This window comes from Mirounga angustirostris, unplaced genomic scaffold (genome assembly GCF_029215605.1).
Source record: "Mirounga angustirostris isolate CCGP_5_RB_7025 unplaced genomic scaffold, mMirAng1.0.hap1 SCAF_2, whole genome shotgun sequence".
In the NCBI taxonomy this organism is placed as follows: domain Eukaryota; kingdom Metazoa; phylum Chordata; class Mammalia; order Carnivora; family Phocidae; genus Mirounga; species Mirounga angustirostris.
Window position 1 is genome coordinate 133,593,238 of NW_026991710.1, and position 18,617 is coordinate 133,611,854.

Sequence of the window (18,617 nt, forward strand, 5' to 3'; positions counted from 1 at the left end):
AGCGACTGCCTTCGGCTCAGGTCATGATCCTGGAGTCCCGGGATCGAGTCCTGCATCGGGCTCCCTGCTCAGTGAGGAGCCTGCTTCTCCCTCTGACCCTCCCCCCTGTCATGTGCTCTCTCTCTCTCATTCTCTCTCTCAAATAAATAAATAAAATCTTAAAAAAAAAAGATAAAAATAATATTATATGATTTGACTGTCAGGAGATCTCAGTGTTGTTTTAGAATTTATATCTAAAGTTAGGGAGGTACTGGTCCTGTTTTACTTTGTGATGTTCAAACCTTGCCTTAGAGCATCAGGACTTATATTTAAAGGGGGACATAGACAGCGTGGCAACCGTTCAGATGGGAACAGCCAGGGAGCTTCAAAGTATTTCATATGAAACATGGTCAAAGGAGCTAAAATACTGATCCGGAAAAAAAAAAAAAAAAAAGCTTTAAGAACATAAGACAGTTACTTTTTAATGTTTGAGGGTTTATCTTGTGGGAGAGAGATTAGAATCAATCTATCTGTACCCCTGGAGATAGATAGAACTTATAGTAAATAGGGGCACCTGGGTGGCTCAGTTGGTTAAGTGTCTGCCTTCAGCTCAGGTCACAATCGCAGGGTCCTGGGATCGAGCCCCACATCAGGCTCCCTGCTCAGCGGGGAGTCTGCTTCTCCCTCTCCCCGCTTGTGCTTTTTTTCTCGTTCTGTCTCTCTCAAATAAATAAATATTTTTTTAAAAAAGGAACTTACAGTAAATAAAATCTCTCTACTTAACACAGAAAGGTACTTCTTTGTTAGGGGCACCTGAGTAGCTTAGCCAGTTAGGCGTCGGACTCTCAATTTTAGCTCAGGTCATGATCTCAGGGTTGTGCGTTGGAGCCTGGTGGTCGGTCAAGCTCTGCACTCAGTGAGGAGTCTTTTTGAGATTCTCTCCCTCTGCCCCTTCCCCCTCTCTAAAATAAATAATATATCTTAAAAAAATAAGATATTTCTTTGTTAATCAAAGATGGACTGGCTACATTGGGAAGTGGTTGTTAGTGTGTCCCATCTTTAAGACCAGTGCACCTACCCGTAGCTGGGCAAGACAAATTTAGTCTCTCTGTTTCTTCCTCACCCTTCAGATCCATCTCTCTCTCTCCATCTGCACCTTATCGTCTGTGCCCAGGAAGGCTGTAGTTGCCTCCTTCATTATCTCCTTGCATCCATCTGGACCCCTCCAATCTGTTCACCATCTGCAAGAGAAGAGTGGGTTTTATGAAATGTGAATCCCATCTTTTCACCATATCTGGCTGCCTGTTTCTTTAATGCCTTCCTATTACTTGGAAAAATAAAACCCCAAAGTCTACGTGGCCTATGAGACCCCCATAAGCTCGGGCCATAGCCCTCCAACCTGGTTTTGCTCCACTTAACTCTCAGAGCTGTGGTCACATTGACTTCCTTTCAGTCCCTGGCAAGTATCACACTTCCTCTTACAACAGAGCTTTGCACATAAAATGCCTTCTACCTGGAATCCCTACTTGTTTCCCTGCCCGATTAATTGGTACTTACAGTTAGAAGCTTAATTCCTCACCCTCCAAACCAGCCTCGCTAAGATTCCTTTGAAACACCCCTCAGAAACAATAGTGGTCATTTACTTATTAACACCCCTCTCGCTTTGTAACATTCTTTTCTGTGATGATTAACTTCTGTCTCCCATGTTACATGATTATCTCAATAAGGGCACATTTTGCTCACCATTTTAACCCCAGCGCAGGTTGATGCAAAGTGGGTGCCCACATGTATTTACTGAGGGGGTGAATTAGGAAGGTTCTAATGGGTTGTCAAGAGAATCTGGGTGATTACTTGGAGGGAGAGCAAAAGGCATACAGGTGGCTGGAGCAGATGGTTAGTAAGGTCCCTAGCAATTTTGATATCCTGTGCTTTCTGCATGTTTGATTCAAATTTTCTTAATTACACTTACCCTGTTTTATCATCCAGGGTCTGCAAAACTACCTATTGATGATATTTGCATTTTTCATCATCTTGAGTGGAGCATTATGCACTGCTTTCTCTAAACTCTAACAATACAAGACTGGCAGATGGCAGCAGTAGGTAAGAGAACCCTGCTGCAGGGCTCTGAGTGATCATGCTGAGAAGAGAGTTCATTTTCTTACAGCAAATGGATCTCAACCCGTCTTGGACTGGATAAATGATTTTTTTTTTTTCCACAAATGTGAGAATAAAGGAAAACTAAGTTTCGGTCAAATATAAAAATGGAAAATTCTTCTAATGAACTCTTTATGATGGTAGGACTTTACGGGGTGACGAAAATGTCCACCTTACAGTATTACAGCTGAGAGTGCTCCTTTTACCACAATATTGCTCGGTGTTGCATAAGCAGCAAAACAGTGTGGAGTTCATCTACACAAAGAATTTTGTGTAGATGAAAATTTCCAACATATTACCAAGTTTCCAACATATTACCCTCGTTAATGAAGAGAGGCAGAAAAATGTTGGGGAGAGAAATGGGGAGAAGACCTTACCTTATAATGGAATTAGATTCCAAAGCTATCTAGATCCTTGGCCAGAAAAAGTAAACGTCAGAGTCGGTAACTGAATATGAAAAAGGCCATTTCATTTTTTGCCCAAACTTATTTTTACTTCAAATTAATATTGCTCAACTCTACGTCACCCCCTCATCTTAGCTCAAAATGTTTTTGATTATCTCCAGATAAAATCCATCTTCAGAGAACAAAAATTTCCAACCATTGAGAATATGTGTATAATACATATACAGACATATACAGTTACACATAAATACACACATATATGTCTGTATGATTCCAAACTTGGGGGAAATTCTAGAGTTGCTATAGTGAGGGTCTAGCTTATTAGAGTAAGAATTTGCAGGGATCAAACACTTCTTTGTATGTAAAATTTATTTTTTTTTTTCTGAAATACACTTTTCTAAAATCCCTTTTTAAACTGGAAGTTTTCTTCCACTTTTAACTGGTGGTTTCCATTAGGGAAAAAAAAATAATGGACATGTTATTTTTATATATATATTCAAAAGAGACAGAATACCACTAACCCGAATGGATTTCATCTTCATTGTATGACTTTGAAGAAGTTCCTGAGCCTCCTGTATCAGATTCCTCATCTATAAAATGGACATAATGATAATGATAATGTTATTGTAAGGTTGGGATTAATTAAAATCTGTAACATGTTCATGAGTATCTGGCACTTGGCAAACATTGTATAATTCTTAACTATACTTGTTATCTACTGTTTGAGAAAGAAAATGTGTCTATAGATTGGAGAATATTTTGTAAGAGCTATGCCCTCACCACCAACCCATCTAAACAACTAATTATTATTCATTCCTCTATTTGAGTGCAATTTAAGTAATGATACTGGATTCTCTATTTCATTATTGAATTCTTTGTAACACCTTACCAAAACTCATTTTAATTTTAACCTGAAATATTATTATGTTGATAACTTTAAATAAATTGACATGACACAAAAGCTATTTTGCTAACTTAAATATATTTTCAAATTTCATATTGATAGCGTTTAATTATTCTGTAGTGGAGAATGCCAATTTATATGCAAAATTTTAAATGTGAAGTAAGGCAATTGCAGAAGAAAAATGAAAAAAAAAATCTTATTACCACTATACAGTTTCTGCTACCACACAATGCTTTTATTGTTAGTAAGAGGTAAGAGTAGTGTGCGGGGGAAAAAAACAAGCTTTTCAAAATGGTTACCATGCAGAAAACTTATTACGTAGAGGTTAGTCTAAACAGGTGATTATCAAATCTCCACTTTCCTTGCTCAATTTAAGAAGTTAACACCTGTCTCTCTAGAAGTTTTTTTGTTTTGTTTTTTAATGGGGATTTTTTATTATTATTCATTTGAGACACAGAGATAGAGAGAGAGAGACAGCATGAGCAGGGGGAGAGGCAGAGGGAGAGGGAGAAGCAGGCTCCCCGTCGAGCAGGGAGCCCGATGCGGAGCTCGATCCCAGGACCCCGGGACCATGACCTGAGCCGAAGGCAGACGCTTAACCATCTGAGCCACCCAGGCGCCCCTCTCTAGAAGTTTTGAGGCTTTGTTTTTCCTTGTCTAGTATGGTCAAATTCTTGTGTTTTAACTTTTTCTTGCTGGCTTTCTGTCTCTATTTATAGAGAAGGTACTACCTTAAGTAGGGAAGTGGTAGCCCAACTCATTGGGCTGGCATCCAGATTATGGGAATTGTTTATTATCAAAATAAAAACTCCTAATTTCTCAAAATTCCTAATGAGTTTTATGGAATTATTAAGTACAGCATTTCCCTGGAGTTACCAAATCTCCATGTATTCTTCTTGTATTCATTTATTTGTTCTTAGAATTGCTAACTACTAGACCTGTATGTATCAGTATTGGTGAGCTGAAGAACACATTGAGTTAAAAAGGCAAATTGTAGAACCATGTGCACAGTATGATACCATTTAGGTAAATTTTTAAGAATCAAAGTAATTTATATTTTTTCTATAAATACCTATATATGCAAAAAATTAGAAAAATACATATACAAAGTTCATAATGATATTTGACTCTAGTGAGGATGAATGAGATAAGAAGGGCAACACTGGGGTCAATGTAAACTTAAGCATTATCTGTAATACTCTAATTTTTATAGCAATGAATTCATATATTCTTTAATATGTGTTAAAGAGTCAATAGCAAAAGAGCTCAGGACATGTGCCTAATGTTAAAGTAATTAAGACTAGGGGCACCTGGGTGGCTCAGTCATTAAGTGTCTGCCTTCAGCTCAGGTCATGATCCAGGTCCTGGGATCGAGCCCCGCATCGGGCTCCCTGCTCAGCGAGAAGCCTGCTTCTCCATCTCGCACTCCCCCTGCTCGTGTTCCCTCTCTCTCTGTCAAATAACTAAATAAAATCTTAAAATAAATAAATAAGTAAGTAAGTAAGACTAAGTAAGGAAAATATGGGTGTATTTTATTTTCCTCTTCATTTTTTTTAGTACTTTTTAATTTCAAAGCAAGCATGCACACACACATGCACACACAAATAAAAGAGATCAAGGCAAAGTTGAGAAATTTCCCAACTTAAAAGTCCTACCGTCTAAAGATAGAATCTAGAAACTCACTTTTCTAGCCTCCATTGCAGTAGGATGTGTCGTTCCTGATTATGTAGCCTCCTCCAAATAGACAAAAGTAATCTAAAATGACAGAAAACAAATTATGGTGGCCTGAGGCATGAGGGTTAACTACAAAGAGTATAGGGAACTTTATGGGTTGCTGGAAGAGTTCTGTATCTAGGTTGTAGTGGTGATTACATGAGTGTATATCTTTGTTCATAACACTGTCCACCTAAGTGGGAGAATTTTATTGGATGCAAATTATACCTCATTAAAGTTGATTAAAAGTCAATTAAAATAGGCTATATTTGTGTGTGTGTGTGTGTTTTAATGAGGCCAAATTTCTTTTTTTTTCACTGTTTAAGGAATTTTTATTAAAGCAAGAATTTTATAATCCAAATTACGTTTCCTTGCTCAGTTATCAATTCTGTTATTTAAAACAGAAGTGACATTCTGAGCTATTCCACAGTAAAGAATTACAAAATTAAAGAAAGGAATGCTTTAAATTTTTGCACTTTACTTAAAAATTCTTTTTCCCAGGGTCTATAAAACATTAATTTGTTTTTATATTTTACTATTTTTTTTGTTGTTTTTAAATTAGTAAGTAATCTAGGACTAGCATTATGTTTGCTAGACCTGGCATTTGCTCGGTACATAAGATTCAAAGTTTTCTTTCCTTTTTTTATTTATTTTATATTTTGCAATTTTTTTTTCTAAAATGTTTAAGTCTTTCAATGTTTAGATATTTTTCTTCGGTGAAGCACGAGTTTCTTCTCGTGGTCCCTGATCAATTTTAAACAGTTGGAATACCAGTGGCACTGTTAGCTGCTTTCTGGGCAGCGTCTTTAGCTCGGTGGGCTTGTAGTACAGCTACAGCTTCATCTACTTTAGAATGGAGAGACTCTAGAGACTCAAGCAGATGAAGAAGTTCTGAATTATCAATCTCCAACAACATGCCAGTGATTGTACCAGCAAGAGTAGGGTGCATGGCTTGAATTAGAGGAAAGAGCCGTTCATGGTGAATGAGGCCAAATTTCTGAAACAAGGGTTTTAGGTAGCTCACAGAATATCCAGTAGGACCATGGAATTGACCTTGGAGGCTACATAATCAGGAATGACACATCCTATTGCAAGAAAGGATGCTATATTTTGCGAAATTTTTTTTGCATCTTTTGAGATGATCATGTTTTTCTTTTTACCCTGTCAATATGGCAGATTACATCGATTACTTTTCAAATATTAAACCAATTTTGCATTCCACTAGTAAACACTACTTGGTCATGATGTGTTTTAGCCTTTCTCTAAATTGTTGGATTTAATTTGCTTTTGTGTTCATGATGGATATTGGTCTGTAATATCAGGGTAGTGGCTTTAAAATGTTTGCTAAGAATTGATACTATTCTTCCTTAAATGTTTGGTAGAATTCAAAAGTAAAGCTATCTAGGTCTCATTTTCTTTAACATATATAGGTTGATTCAAGTCATCTATTTCTTCTTGAGTGAATTTTCTTAGTTTTTGTCTTTCAAGGAATTTACTCATTTCATATACATTGAGACATTATTAGTATAATATTATTTATAATATTCCGTCATTCTCCTTTTCATATCTATAGGATCTATAGTGATATCCACTTTCTCATTCCTGATATTGGTAATTTGTTCTCTTTTTATGAACATTCTAGCTAAAAGTTTATCAATTTTATTCATCTATTCAACAAATTAGCTCTAGATTTACTTGAGTTTGCCCTACCCTGTTTTCCTCTTCAATTTCATTGATTTGTGTTCTTTTCTATTATGTATTCTGTTTCTTATAAGTTTTTAACTTGCTCTTATTCTCCACCCCTTCCTCTTTTTCTAGATCTCCAATTATACATACATATATTCTACCTGCCTTGACCTTCCCAAATTCTTATTTCTATCTACTCAATTCAGGGAGCCTGTCGGGCCCTGTGTTCCCCCTTACAGCACTGCAGCCTGCAAACTCTATCTAGGCAGTAAAATTAAAAAATTACAGTGCTCAACTTATTTGTTTCCCCTTCTGACAGGGATCATGGTCATGTCCTGCCTATGGTGCAGTGTTTCATACATTTTACCCATTTTGCTATTTCTTTAATGTATAAAGATTAACATGGTTCCTATTACTCCATCTTTACCAGAAGTAGAAATTCTCTGATTAGCATTTTGTTACATTTTAATTTCAACTTCTCTTTTGTCACATTTTCATGAACAGCAACATCAAAGAATAATTAGTCATTGTAGTTGGTTGAATATGGCTCCCCAAGAAATATGTCTAAGTCCTAATTTCCAGTACCTGTGAGTATGACCTTATTTGGAAATAGGGTCTATGCAGATGTAATTAAATTAAGGATCTCAAAATGTGATCATCTTGGATTTAGGATGGACTCAAAATCCAATGACTAGTATCCTTATAAGACAAAGGAAAGAGATTATTTGATACAGAAACACAGAGAAGAAAGCCACATGAAGATGGAGGCAGAGATTGGAGTGATGTAACTACAACCCAAGGAAGGTCAAGGATTGCGGGAAGCCACTGAAAGCTAGGAGGCAGGCATGGAAAGGGGTTCTCCTTCAGATCTCCTAGAAGGAACCAACCTTGCCAGACTTTTAGCCACTAACTGTGAGAGAATAAATTTCTGTTGTTTTAAGCCATCAAGTTTGTGATAATTGTCCCATCCCTAGGAAACTAATCCAATGAGCATACAAAATAAGACGCACGAATGCAACCCATAACCTTTAATACTGGCAATACTACTACTCAGATAAAGATGTTGGCTAAGCTGCAAAGCAAACGTAGAGTAAGTAGAAAAATTACATGGTATGAAGGTCTCAAAAAGTGGCTTTTTGTCTTTAACAGAGTTGAGTATTTCATCTTTAGACAGTACAGGATGGGGCGTACCTCTCTTCCTCTATAAAATGAAATGGAATATGTGAGGTGATTTTTGTTTGTTTGTTTGTTTATTTTTAAGGGAAAAAAAATGACCTGGAATGTTGTATAAAGCATTTTAGGCACACATCTCTGTATACAAAAAGCAGTGACAGGAATTCGATAAAAGGAGTAGGATCTTTTTTTTTTTTTTTTAAGTTTCTTGATATTGACAGGAAGATTCTTCTTGCAGACAAAGGACATCAGAGCTAACTTGGTTGTTTTTTTAGCTACTGAAGTCTTCATGTGGGAATGTATCTCATTTTCTGTTGAAGACAAACTGTCTCTCTGGACAAAAGTTTAACTCCTATCTTTTTAAGCATCCTGAGGAAGTGAAAAATAAAATTGAACAGAGAATTTTAATATGTGTTTTGTGGCTTACTTATCACTTGTTTACACTGATGCTAGAGTAACCTTTATATACTTGACTCACATGATTATGGAGGTTGAGAAATCTCAAGATCTGCAGTTGGCAATCTGGAGCCCTGGGAGAGCTCATGATATAGTTACAGTCCAAGTCAAAAACCTGAGAAGGAGAAGCACTGATGGTGGAAACTGCTGTCTGCATCTGAAGGCCTGAGAACCAGGATAGCCAATACACTAAATTCTACTCTGAGTCCAGGTCCTCCAAAGGCAGAAGAAAACTCCCATTCCAGCTCAAAGACGTTCAGGCTGACAGTGAATTCCCTCTTATTCAGCCTTTAATGAATTGGATGAGGCCTCTGACACGGGAGAGGGCAATTTGTTTTACTTAGTCTACCAATTCATGTGCTCGCTTCGGCAGCACATATACTTAGTCTACCAATTCAAATGTTAATCTCTTCCAGAAACACTCTCATACACACACCAGGAATAATGTTTAACCAAACACCTGGGCACCCTGTGGTCCCGTCAAGTTGACACATAAAATTAACCATCACACGTATGGTAAGCCATTTTGTGTAATTAGCTCTTTAACCATAAAAAGAATTTTGAGTTTAAACCCTTAAGTACACTGCTTGGTATTACTATTCCATGAAGATTGTTTTATAATGTGTCTGAGACTATAGTAAAAACATGTTTATTATAAACACACAAAAGAACGTGGAATTCTTGGGAAGTTTTCCTCTGGGTTCTACCTGGTCTGACAGTAATTAGAATTTCACTTGCTTATATTGAGCAAAGGCTTTGGAGTCAGGGAAGTAAGGAACCTAAAAAAATATGGTTAGAACTTTTTTAAAAATTACGCAGTCTGAAGAAGGAAACTCAATATATTCTCTCCATATACATAGTGTATTTCTCAATTGAAACACGACATATAGCTCTTGAAAGAAAAAGTAAAGAAAAAAAAAAAGACTAAGTTGTCACTTACTTGAATGGACACAGCATTATGAGATTGGTGGTCAGTTCATTCATGATAAATTTTAAAAATACATAAAATGTTTTATTTTGTATAAAATTCCATAAATTTTGAGTGTAAAAACATGTTAAGACTATGTTCAAAAACTTTATATTTGGTTCAAAATATGATATAGTAAGACAAAGAGGTTTTGGGGGATCTTTGAGGATTAGTTTCATTGAGGCAATTTATTAAATTTGCATGTTGATAGAACATGGACAAGAAGCATTGAAGAGACAGTAATAGCCCAACAAATAGAAAAATTGTAATTGAATATGACATTTACTTTATTGAGGCACAATTTATATACAATAAATGCTCACTCTGATAAATTTTTACAAAGTTAAACATTTGACCTGCCATGACACAAATCAAGTTATAAAGCCTTGCTTCTATCACCCAAGAAATTTCCCTCATGGCTCTTTGTGGTCAATTCCCCAGGCCTACACCTTCTACATCACCCCACACCCCGCACACATCATTTTAGGCGATCACTGTTCTTCCACCATTATAAATTTTGCTTGCCCTTACAATATATATAATGGAACCATAAAATATGTTTCCTTAGTATCTGGTTCTTTTCCCTCTGCGTAATGTTTTTGAGACTCAGATGTTTTGTTGTATGTCAATAGTTGGTCTCTGTTAATGAGTAGTATTCCATCGCCTTTTATGAATATGCCACAATTGGTGTATCCACTCTTCTCTTCATAGACTACGAACACTCCTGCACTAGACTTTCTGTGGATATATGCATGCATTTCTTTTAGACATATACTGAGGAGATGAACTGCTGGGTGGAGGTGAGTGAACATTGAGAAAAGAGGCCCTGATTGATATTCAGGAACTGACTGGCCCAGTACTCTCAGGCCTTGGGGTTCTGTTGAATGGAAGCAACTTCACAGAACATCACCATCAGACAAGGCCACCCTGTGACCAAGATGGATCAAGAGAAAAACAATCATGTCTGAACATAGACAAAACAGAAATACTGTCTGAGCCACAAAATTCTCCTTCTGGATGAGATGCTCATGACAGCTATGGCCTCTCTCTCGTCTTCCCCCCTCCTAGATAAGATTTATAAAGACAGTCACAGAATTACCCATTTCCTGAGAGCATCCAATCTGGAACAAAGCCCCACATCCTTAAACCCACTCCAAAACCACCTAGCAGAGTCTCAATCCTAATTGTAATTACCAATATACACAAAATAGGGAAAGGAGGAAGATGTTAATGACACCACAGGAACCAAATCAGTAAAATAGTAAGTGTGGGAAACTGTACGGGACAAATGATGACTTGATTCCTTCAACAAATGCACGTGTGTGTGCACGTGCTCATGTATGTACATATGTATTTCTGTACATCTATATAATATACATTTAGCTGCTTATATATACACGTGTGTGGAGGTGTACATTCAGAGAGAAAAAGAGAGAAGGGTCTATAGATTTAAAACAACTTCATAGACATGTGAACCAAAAGCAATATCTGACCTTATTTCAATCCTTATTTCAATAATAAAGCAATTAAAATTTGAAAACTGTCCAAATAAGTTATCTTGAAATATGTTTAGGTTTGATAACAGTATTTTGATTACTTTTTAAAAGTGTCCTTTTTTAGAAATTCAAACAGAATTACTTATGAATGAAATCAAATGAGGTCTGGGATTTGTTACAAAATGCTACAGGGGTGGGGTTAGGTGGGTGGGCTTTTAATAACAAAGTTGGACTTCATCGATAGTTGCAGAAAGTGGTTGATGGGTGGTGTTATGTTATCATTTGCACATTTGTGTATGTTTGAAATTTTCCCTAATAAAAATTAAAAACATTTTTTAAAGTTAATATCCAGTGGACTAAAAATAGCCTGTCATTTACTTAATTTGCTTTTCCTTTATTACTTGTTTTAACATTTTTCTGTTGAAGTTTTCACCTAGATGAATTGACATTTTGTACTACAATCCTTTGATCTATTAAAATATTAATATTTTCGGGGTGCCTGGGTGGCTCAGTCGTTAAGCGTCTGCCTTTGGCTCAGGCCATGATCCCAGGGTCCTGGGATCGAGCCCCACATCGGCCTCCCTGCTCCGCGAGAAGCCTGCTTCTCCCTTTCCCACTCCCCCTGCTTGTATTCTCTCTCTCGCTGTGTATCTCTCTGTCAAATAAATAAATAAAATCTTTTAAAAAAAATTAATGTTTTCTTCTGGATTTGCATGCATTCCATATATATTTTTTTTAAATGTGGGGCCCCTGGGTGGCTCAGTCTGCCTTCTGTTTAGGTCATGATCCCAGGGTCCTGGGATGGAGCCCCACATCGGGCTCCCTGCTCAGCTGGGAGCCTCCTTCTCCCTCTCCTTCTGCCACTCCCCCTGCTTGTGATCTCTCTCTCTCTCTTTCTCTGTGTCAGATAAATTTAAAAAATCTTAAAAAATAAAATAAATAAATAAATAATGCTCCTCTTTCTAGTTTCCCATCTGCCCATCTCCTCAAAAGGAGCTTTTATTTCAGCTTAAGTACACTCCAGTCATTTCTTTGATACAATACATGTCTTCACCTTCTTCTTTACAGTCTCACTTTCCTTAAACCCTTCTTGTCTCTCCCCAAAGCTACAAGCATCTTAATCTCAAGATACATTTCTGATTTATCTTTGTAGTTTCACCTTACTGATTTAGGTAGCCAACGCAATATTTTTTTTTTTAAAGTACACAATGAATGTTTATTGAATGAATTAAAATAAGCTAAATCCCTAAGGCCTTGTTTGGTGCTAAAATTATCTTCTATCACATATTTAGGTTTTATATTGAAAGAAGTTTATTGGAGAAAAATTAAGATACTAAAATTCAAGACCATTTATAATTTCACTGTGTAACTTCTTTTAATAAGAGCTAGCAACCAATTAATACAGTTGATAAAATTTACAAAGTTTAATAGGAAACCATTTTAAATCCTCGATCAGAAAGAACAAAAGTAAAACATAGTTTCTGTCATATCTTCCTTAGTTAAAAACATGTCTTATGATTAGAGTAAGAAGAGGAGCCAAATAAAATTATTTATACATTTTAAGGATTGTTTTTTTGTAAGACTCAAGGAATATATTAGTAAAAAATTTTGTTGGCTCTCATAAGAAATTATCCAAGATGATGTTAAAACTAAACAGCCAAGAAAATACAGGCTTTAATTTTCTCTAAATAAAAAAATTAATATTCCAAGTAATCTCGGAATTAAAAATCTTGTATTTCTTAAAGCTGTAATGAAGTATACATATTTATTTTATTTACTTATTTATTTATCTTATTTATTTATTTATTTATTTATTTATTTATTTTGCTTAAGGATCAATACTCTAAGATATGTCTAATGTTTATATACAGTAAACAAAAAGCACTAGGTTTGGTTGCTGGGTTAAGATTCTATATCCTGATATTCTTTGACAATCATGTATGTGTCTGTGTCCCTAAAATTTTCATTTTAATGTGCATGATAAAATAAGGCATTAAATAAGTCATAGCCTACTTCCCTAAAAGGAAGTAGCCTAAGAAATCTAGAAAAATATTCTTTCCTATTATTTCTACATAAATTGTAACATACATGAAAACCTAAATCCGAAGTATATAAACGGTGTCATCCAACACAACTTACTACTTACAGCCCCTGCATTATAGTTGAAAAGTTTAGAACAATTATGACCTCTCCAAAGAGGAGCCATTCAACTTTAATAATTAGGAGAAATGTCGTAGTCAAGTGAGTTGGTTAAAACGAAATATTCACTCAAAGTGAAGCATCTGTTTGCCTCGCCTTTAGTTATTAATGTGTATTAAATAATCATTCATTTAATTCATCTGTAAAAATACATTTTCAATTTTGACCACCAGAGGACAGTGCAGGCTTAATTGTGATGGTCTTTATGTTTAAAAAAAAAATGTTTACTTTTTTTTTCAGTTTGGGCTGCCTTTCTCTTCCCTCACCCCTCCACCCGCATCTCTCCTCTGAAATGACTGTACTTTGCCATTTATGGATTTTTTTTAAATCTGAACTAAGAAAGAAAACTATTTTCTATCTCATACCCCATACATCTCAGTTGAATTCTCAGTGTGACATCTGTTTTTCAGTCTTGGGTTTTTATTACTTTTTGACTCTAGTATTTAGTCTTCATCATTTAATTTCCTAGAAGTGGAACGCATCACAAAATAAATCCATTTTTAGAGTTATGTAAACAGAAGAGTGTGTTGCCTGAGAACATTCAGGACATAGGAAAATTCTCAGTCAGTGCTACCCGCAGTGGTGAATGTGGCTGAATAAATACTGAGCTAGCAGCCACATTATTCTCTGACCTAGTGACAGAGACATTTACTAAATCATTAGGCTGAATGGCTTCAGGTTTCTCTAAGATGCTCTAATAATTCTTCCTCAGCTTCATTAGACATTTTAGGTCACAAAGACCTGGGACTATTTGCCCTGCTATTTTTGAAGACCTTTTGGCAACCCAGAGGCGGAAATGTTTTCCCAATAGGCTTTTAAGTAATCATTTGCTGTAATTGGATGGATTCTGAATATGGATTCTTACGGCTTCTTAACATCACGGGGTGGACTGGCTAAAGGAAAGTGTGTCCTCAATTCCTATTTCCTGGGTACAGAATGATGTTTTACTAAGGTAGATGTCTAAGGTAAAGTCAGGTACCAAACGATCCTGTTTGTTTCAGCTCTAAAATGCCTAGTGGAAAATTACCAAGGAGCAAATTCCATGGAGATAGGAAAGTTGGACATGTCTAAAATACTCAAATCATAAACTGAGATATTTTCCAGAACCTTCTTCATTTCTATTCATTTACACAACAAAAGTCATTTCGAATCCTGTCTCTTCACTTGTACCATCTTAATTGTGATGCCTCTTATTGAGGACCTCAGTTCTGAAATTCAAAATCACATATATGTGTTGTCTTGGTAATAAAACCATCAACTTTAATATGGGAATGTGACAGATTTCTTAAATATGTGGTAAGAGAATATATAAAAATCTAAATCTCACAATATATTCCAGGAGATTTTTTGTGCATTTTATGTGGGGGGTGGGGGAGCAATTGGAAGACAACTTGGAATTGAACGCTTTCCAGTAGGGGGGATTTTCTGCAGAAACCAGGCTCTCTCTACATGCTGCGCCATTTTATGTAAATGTGGATCTCTTTTCTGTGGCTTTTGCAAAAATTCAAAATGCCTAATTATTTCTGAACTTCAGTGCTTTGTGGAATTGATTTCTCCTCCTGAAAAGATGTTTCAAAATCATAAATCAAAGGAAGACAACGTAATTTCCCTCAGCTTTTGTGTGGTTTTACTGGATTCTGTAGCACCAGCTGTTTGACTTACTATTCATTCCAGCGAACTTTTCAGAAAAGTCTCTCAGAATCCAACAGGGCTTTTCTTTTGGCCCATTCTTAGGCAGTTTAGCTGTGGAAGAGAAAGACAGAGAGAGAGAGAGAGAGAAAGGAAGGGAGAGGGAGAGAAGCACATCAACATAAACTGTTATTCATATTGGCTGGAGTTTAAACTACACTAAAAGAAATTTCTTTATAGAACAAGAATTTGTTGTTTTTTTAACATAACTTATGATGCCCATCTTCATTCTCACTGAAATGGACATAGATTTTGTTTAAATTGGTTTACCAATAAAATAAGTTTATTTTAAAGCAATAAAAAAAGTATAAAACTGAAAATTAAATAGCACCTTGATTCATTCTCTCATTCTCTCCCCATCTCTCAGTTTCTTTCTTTCACACACACACACACACACACACAGGCACATGCACACAGTCTTAGAGATTATTTCTTACATTTGTTACTAAAAAAATAAATAAAATGCTGCCATTAATATCTTTGCATGATATTTTGTGCATTTCTGTGTATATGTTTATAAGGCATATTTCTAGTAGAATTATTGTATCACAAGACAAATACACATTTTAAAATTTGACATATATTGCCGTAATACTCTGCAGAAGTTGTAATTGTATTTTAACTCTGCTAACAGATTTCTCTATATATTGCCAAAATGATTTTTATCAGTTTCTTAATTATTTACCAATGTGAGTTGATTAAAAATGGCATCTAAACATCTAAATGTCTAGGTGTGTATTAGTTTGTGAGCAGAATTGATCAATTCTGTCTACGTATTATCAACTCCTTATATTGCCTTCCTTGTGATCTTTCTTCTTGTTCCTATCTCTTGACAATTTTTTCTGGGAAGTTCGGGGACTTAAAATGATAATTAGTAGGATCCTTTTATATATCAAGGGAATGAATCTCTTTGCTTGTGGTGTACTTTTTGGTAAATACTTTTCCTAGTTTATTTTTCATTTTGCTTTTGTTGATGATTACCACCCATACATTTACTTCTTACAAGGTAAAACATATCAAGTGTTCCCTTTTAGCAAATTTTGGTCACAGTATCAAAATAATTCTTATGTATCTCTGTGATTTTTTCCTAACACTTTTATTTTCATGTCTTATATTTAAAGTGTTAATTCATATGGAGTTAATTTTAGAGCAAGGGCTGAAGATTTACCGATGTTATTTTTCCAAAAACCTCATAAGTTTTCTCAGCACCATTTGTTGAATAATTCTGCTTTTCTTTGATGTTCTGAAATGTTTTTAATGTACGCTAAATTCCTATAGGTACTTGAGTCAATCTCTGTATCATGTAATCATTTTTTGTGCTAGGACCAAGAGTTGTACTTACTATGTCTTTTTTTTTTTTTTAAGATTTTGTTTATTTATTTGACAGAGACACAGCAAGAGAGGGAACACAAGCAGGGGGGTGGGAGAGGGAGAAGCAGGCTCCCTGCAGAGCAGGGAACCCCATGCAGGGCTCGACTCCAGGACCCTGGGATCAGGACCTGAACCGAAGGCAGACACTTAACGACTGAGCCACCCAGGCGCCCCTACTGTGTCTTAATAGTACATCTTAAAACTGGTTAGCTTATTCACTGTTACTCCTCTTCCCTTTCAGGTTATTTCTGGTTATTCTTATATGTTTGTATTTCAAGATAAATTTAGAGTAAGTCTGTCATGTTCCATGCAAACAAACAGCAGCAACAATACATCTGTTGGTTTGGTTTTGTTTTTAGTTTTTTGTTTTGGGGTTTTTTTAAGAGGGGGGAGGGGCAGAGGGGGAGAGAATCTTAATAGTCTCCATGCCCAGCATGAAGCCCCACATGGGGCTTGATCTCACATCCTTGAGCTCACGACCTGAGCCGAAATCAAGAGTTGGTCACTTAACCAACTGAGCCACCCAGGGGGCCCCCATCTATTGGTATTTTGATTGGATACCATCTAAATCTGTAAATTTAATTCAGGGACGATTGACATCTTTCAAATTTTTTAGTATTTTCGTTGTGTAACTGCATGGTTTTATATTTTATTATTATTGGTTTAAAGTGCCAGTTTTGGGGAGAAAAAACAGTTTTTGGTTCTATTTATCAATTCTATTATTTATCTTTTATATTTCTGTTTTTATTATTTTAATCCTCTTTATTTTTAATCTGAGTTAAGTTTTTAATTCAATATTTTATTCTATCTCAAAGTATAAATACTTACATCTATTAATTTTTCTATGAATATAGCTTTAGACAAGTCACCTAAATTTTGATATACTAGTTTATATTTTCATTTTCTAGATATTCTGCACTATCAGTTAAAATACTCTGTTTTACACAAGAATAATTAAGATAACATTTTAAAATCTCCAGGTGGTTAGAGGCACGTGGGTGGCTCAGTCGATTAAGCGTCTGACTCTTGATTGCGGCTCAGGTCATGATCTCAGGTGAGATGGAGCCCTGCATCTGGCTCTGCGCTCAGCGGGGAGTTTGCTTGAGATTCTCTCTCTCCCTCAACCTCTGCTCTTCCCCTATGCACTCTCTCTCTCAAATAAATAAATAAATTTTTAGAATTTCCAAGTGGTTAAAGTTTTTAAATTTTTATTTTTACAATTTTTATTCTTCATAAAAGCAATGTAACCCATATTCTTTCTAGTTATTAAAATTCATTGAAGCAGGTTTTCTGCACTAAGATAGGATCAATTTCTATAAACGCTTAATGGAAGCTTGAAAATAAGATGCCATGACTGTTCTCAGGTGTTTAAATTCTGCATATACAAATCAAATCAACCTTATTTATTGTCTTTTTCACATCCTTTAAACCAAATAATTATTTTTAAAATTTAATCTATCAGTTAATGTTTCCTGAAAGGATTGTTTTTCTGTTCATTTCCTTTTCTATTTCTTGTAGGTTTGCTTCTTGAATCCTGATGTTATACTACTTAGTTCAGAAAAATTTATTCCAGTTAGATCTTTGTTACAGAAGGTAAAGTTTATCTTTATAAAGTTCCGCTGTGTCTTTTGAATGCACTTTTTGACCTAACTTTAGAGGGGTTGTTTGTGAGCAGCTTATAGCTGAGCTTTGCTTTTTGATCCAATATAGTCTTTTTATCTAACCAACTAGTTTATCCTATTTATTGTTATCCTTATAAATGCTGTTTGGTTTCATTTCTTCCATCTTATTTTATGTTACCTTTTCATTTTTCATAATTTCCCTTTCCCCGTCTTTTTATTTTCTGACCCTCTGTCCTTGTAATTATAAAGTGTATGGGCCCCTCTTCACTTTTCTGGTGTGCTATGGGTGAACCAGTGTGAACCAGAGTCTAATAGAGTCAGCTCGGTTCCTGTTACACAGACAGATCCCAGGCCCCCTGAATCAAGGATCTGAGAGGTGGAAAAGCCGTGGGCTTGCTCTTCACAAGCTTGCCAGGGTTCTTTCGAACTCTACCAAGACTTATTTTGCAAAGTATCAAACATACTGAAAATTTGTGCAACAAACCCAGGTTTGAAAATTTGAAAGAACAGTAATAGAAACACCTGTATACCCCTCACCTAACTCCAATAATTGTTAACGTTTTGCTCCCTTTACCTGCTCTCCCTCTCTCTTATTGTCTCTCTATCTCTCTCGCCTCCCTCCCTCTTGCCCTCCCTCCCTAGAGTTCCTGAAAAGTAAATTCCACCAATCATGAGACAAATCATGTCATATTATTTTAACTACTTCAGCCTTTATTGTTGAAGACTAGAATGTTGTGCTTCACAATCACAATATTATTAACACAGCAGAAAAGCTTAACATTGATCCAAAACTGTTATCTAATA

The 18,617-nt window shown here is 35.7% G+C and overlaps 1 protein-coding gene across 7 annotated transcripts in view; it reads left to right on the forward strand.

The window, feature by feature from the left end:
* Nucleotides 1-18,617, forward strand: part of TMEM144 (transmembrane protein 144) — a 57,028-nt gene that overhangs the window by 33,530 nt on the left and 4,881 nt on the right. For 4 of the 7 annotated variants that reach the window (XR_010409599.1, XM_064585210.1, XM_064585212.1 and 1 more), the window contains exon 12: nt 17,710-17,784. The exons of 1 other annotated variant lie outside the window; for it this stretch is intronic. Coding sequence is in view for 5 of the 6 variants with exons in the window: in XM_064585210.1 (XP_064441280.1) it covers nt 17,710-17,784 (75 nt within the window). In the remaining variant the exon portion in view is untranslated. Of the gene's footprint in view, nt 1-1,965; nt 8,383-17,709; nt 17,785-18,617 lie in introns of those variants that run through there. 2 more of the 7 variants (XM_064585213.1, XM_045880231.3) reach the window with 1 other exon arrangement.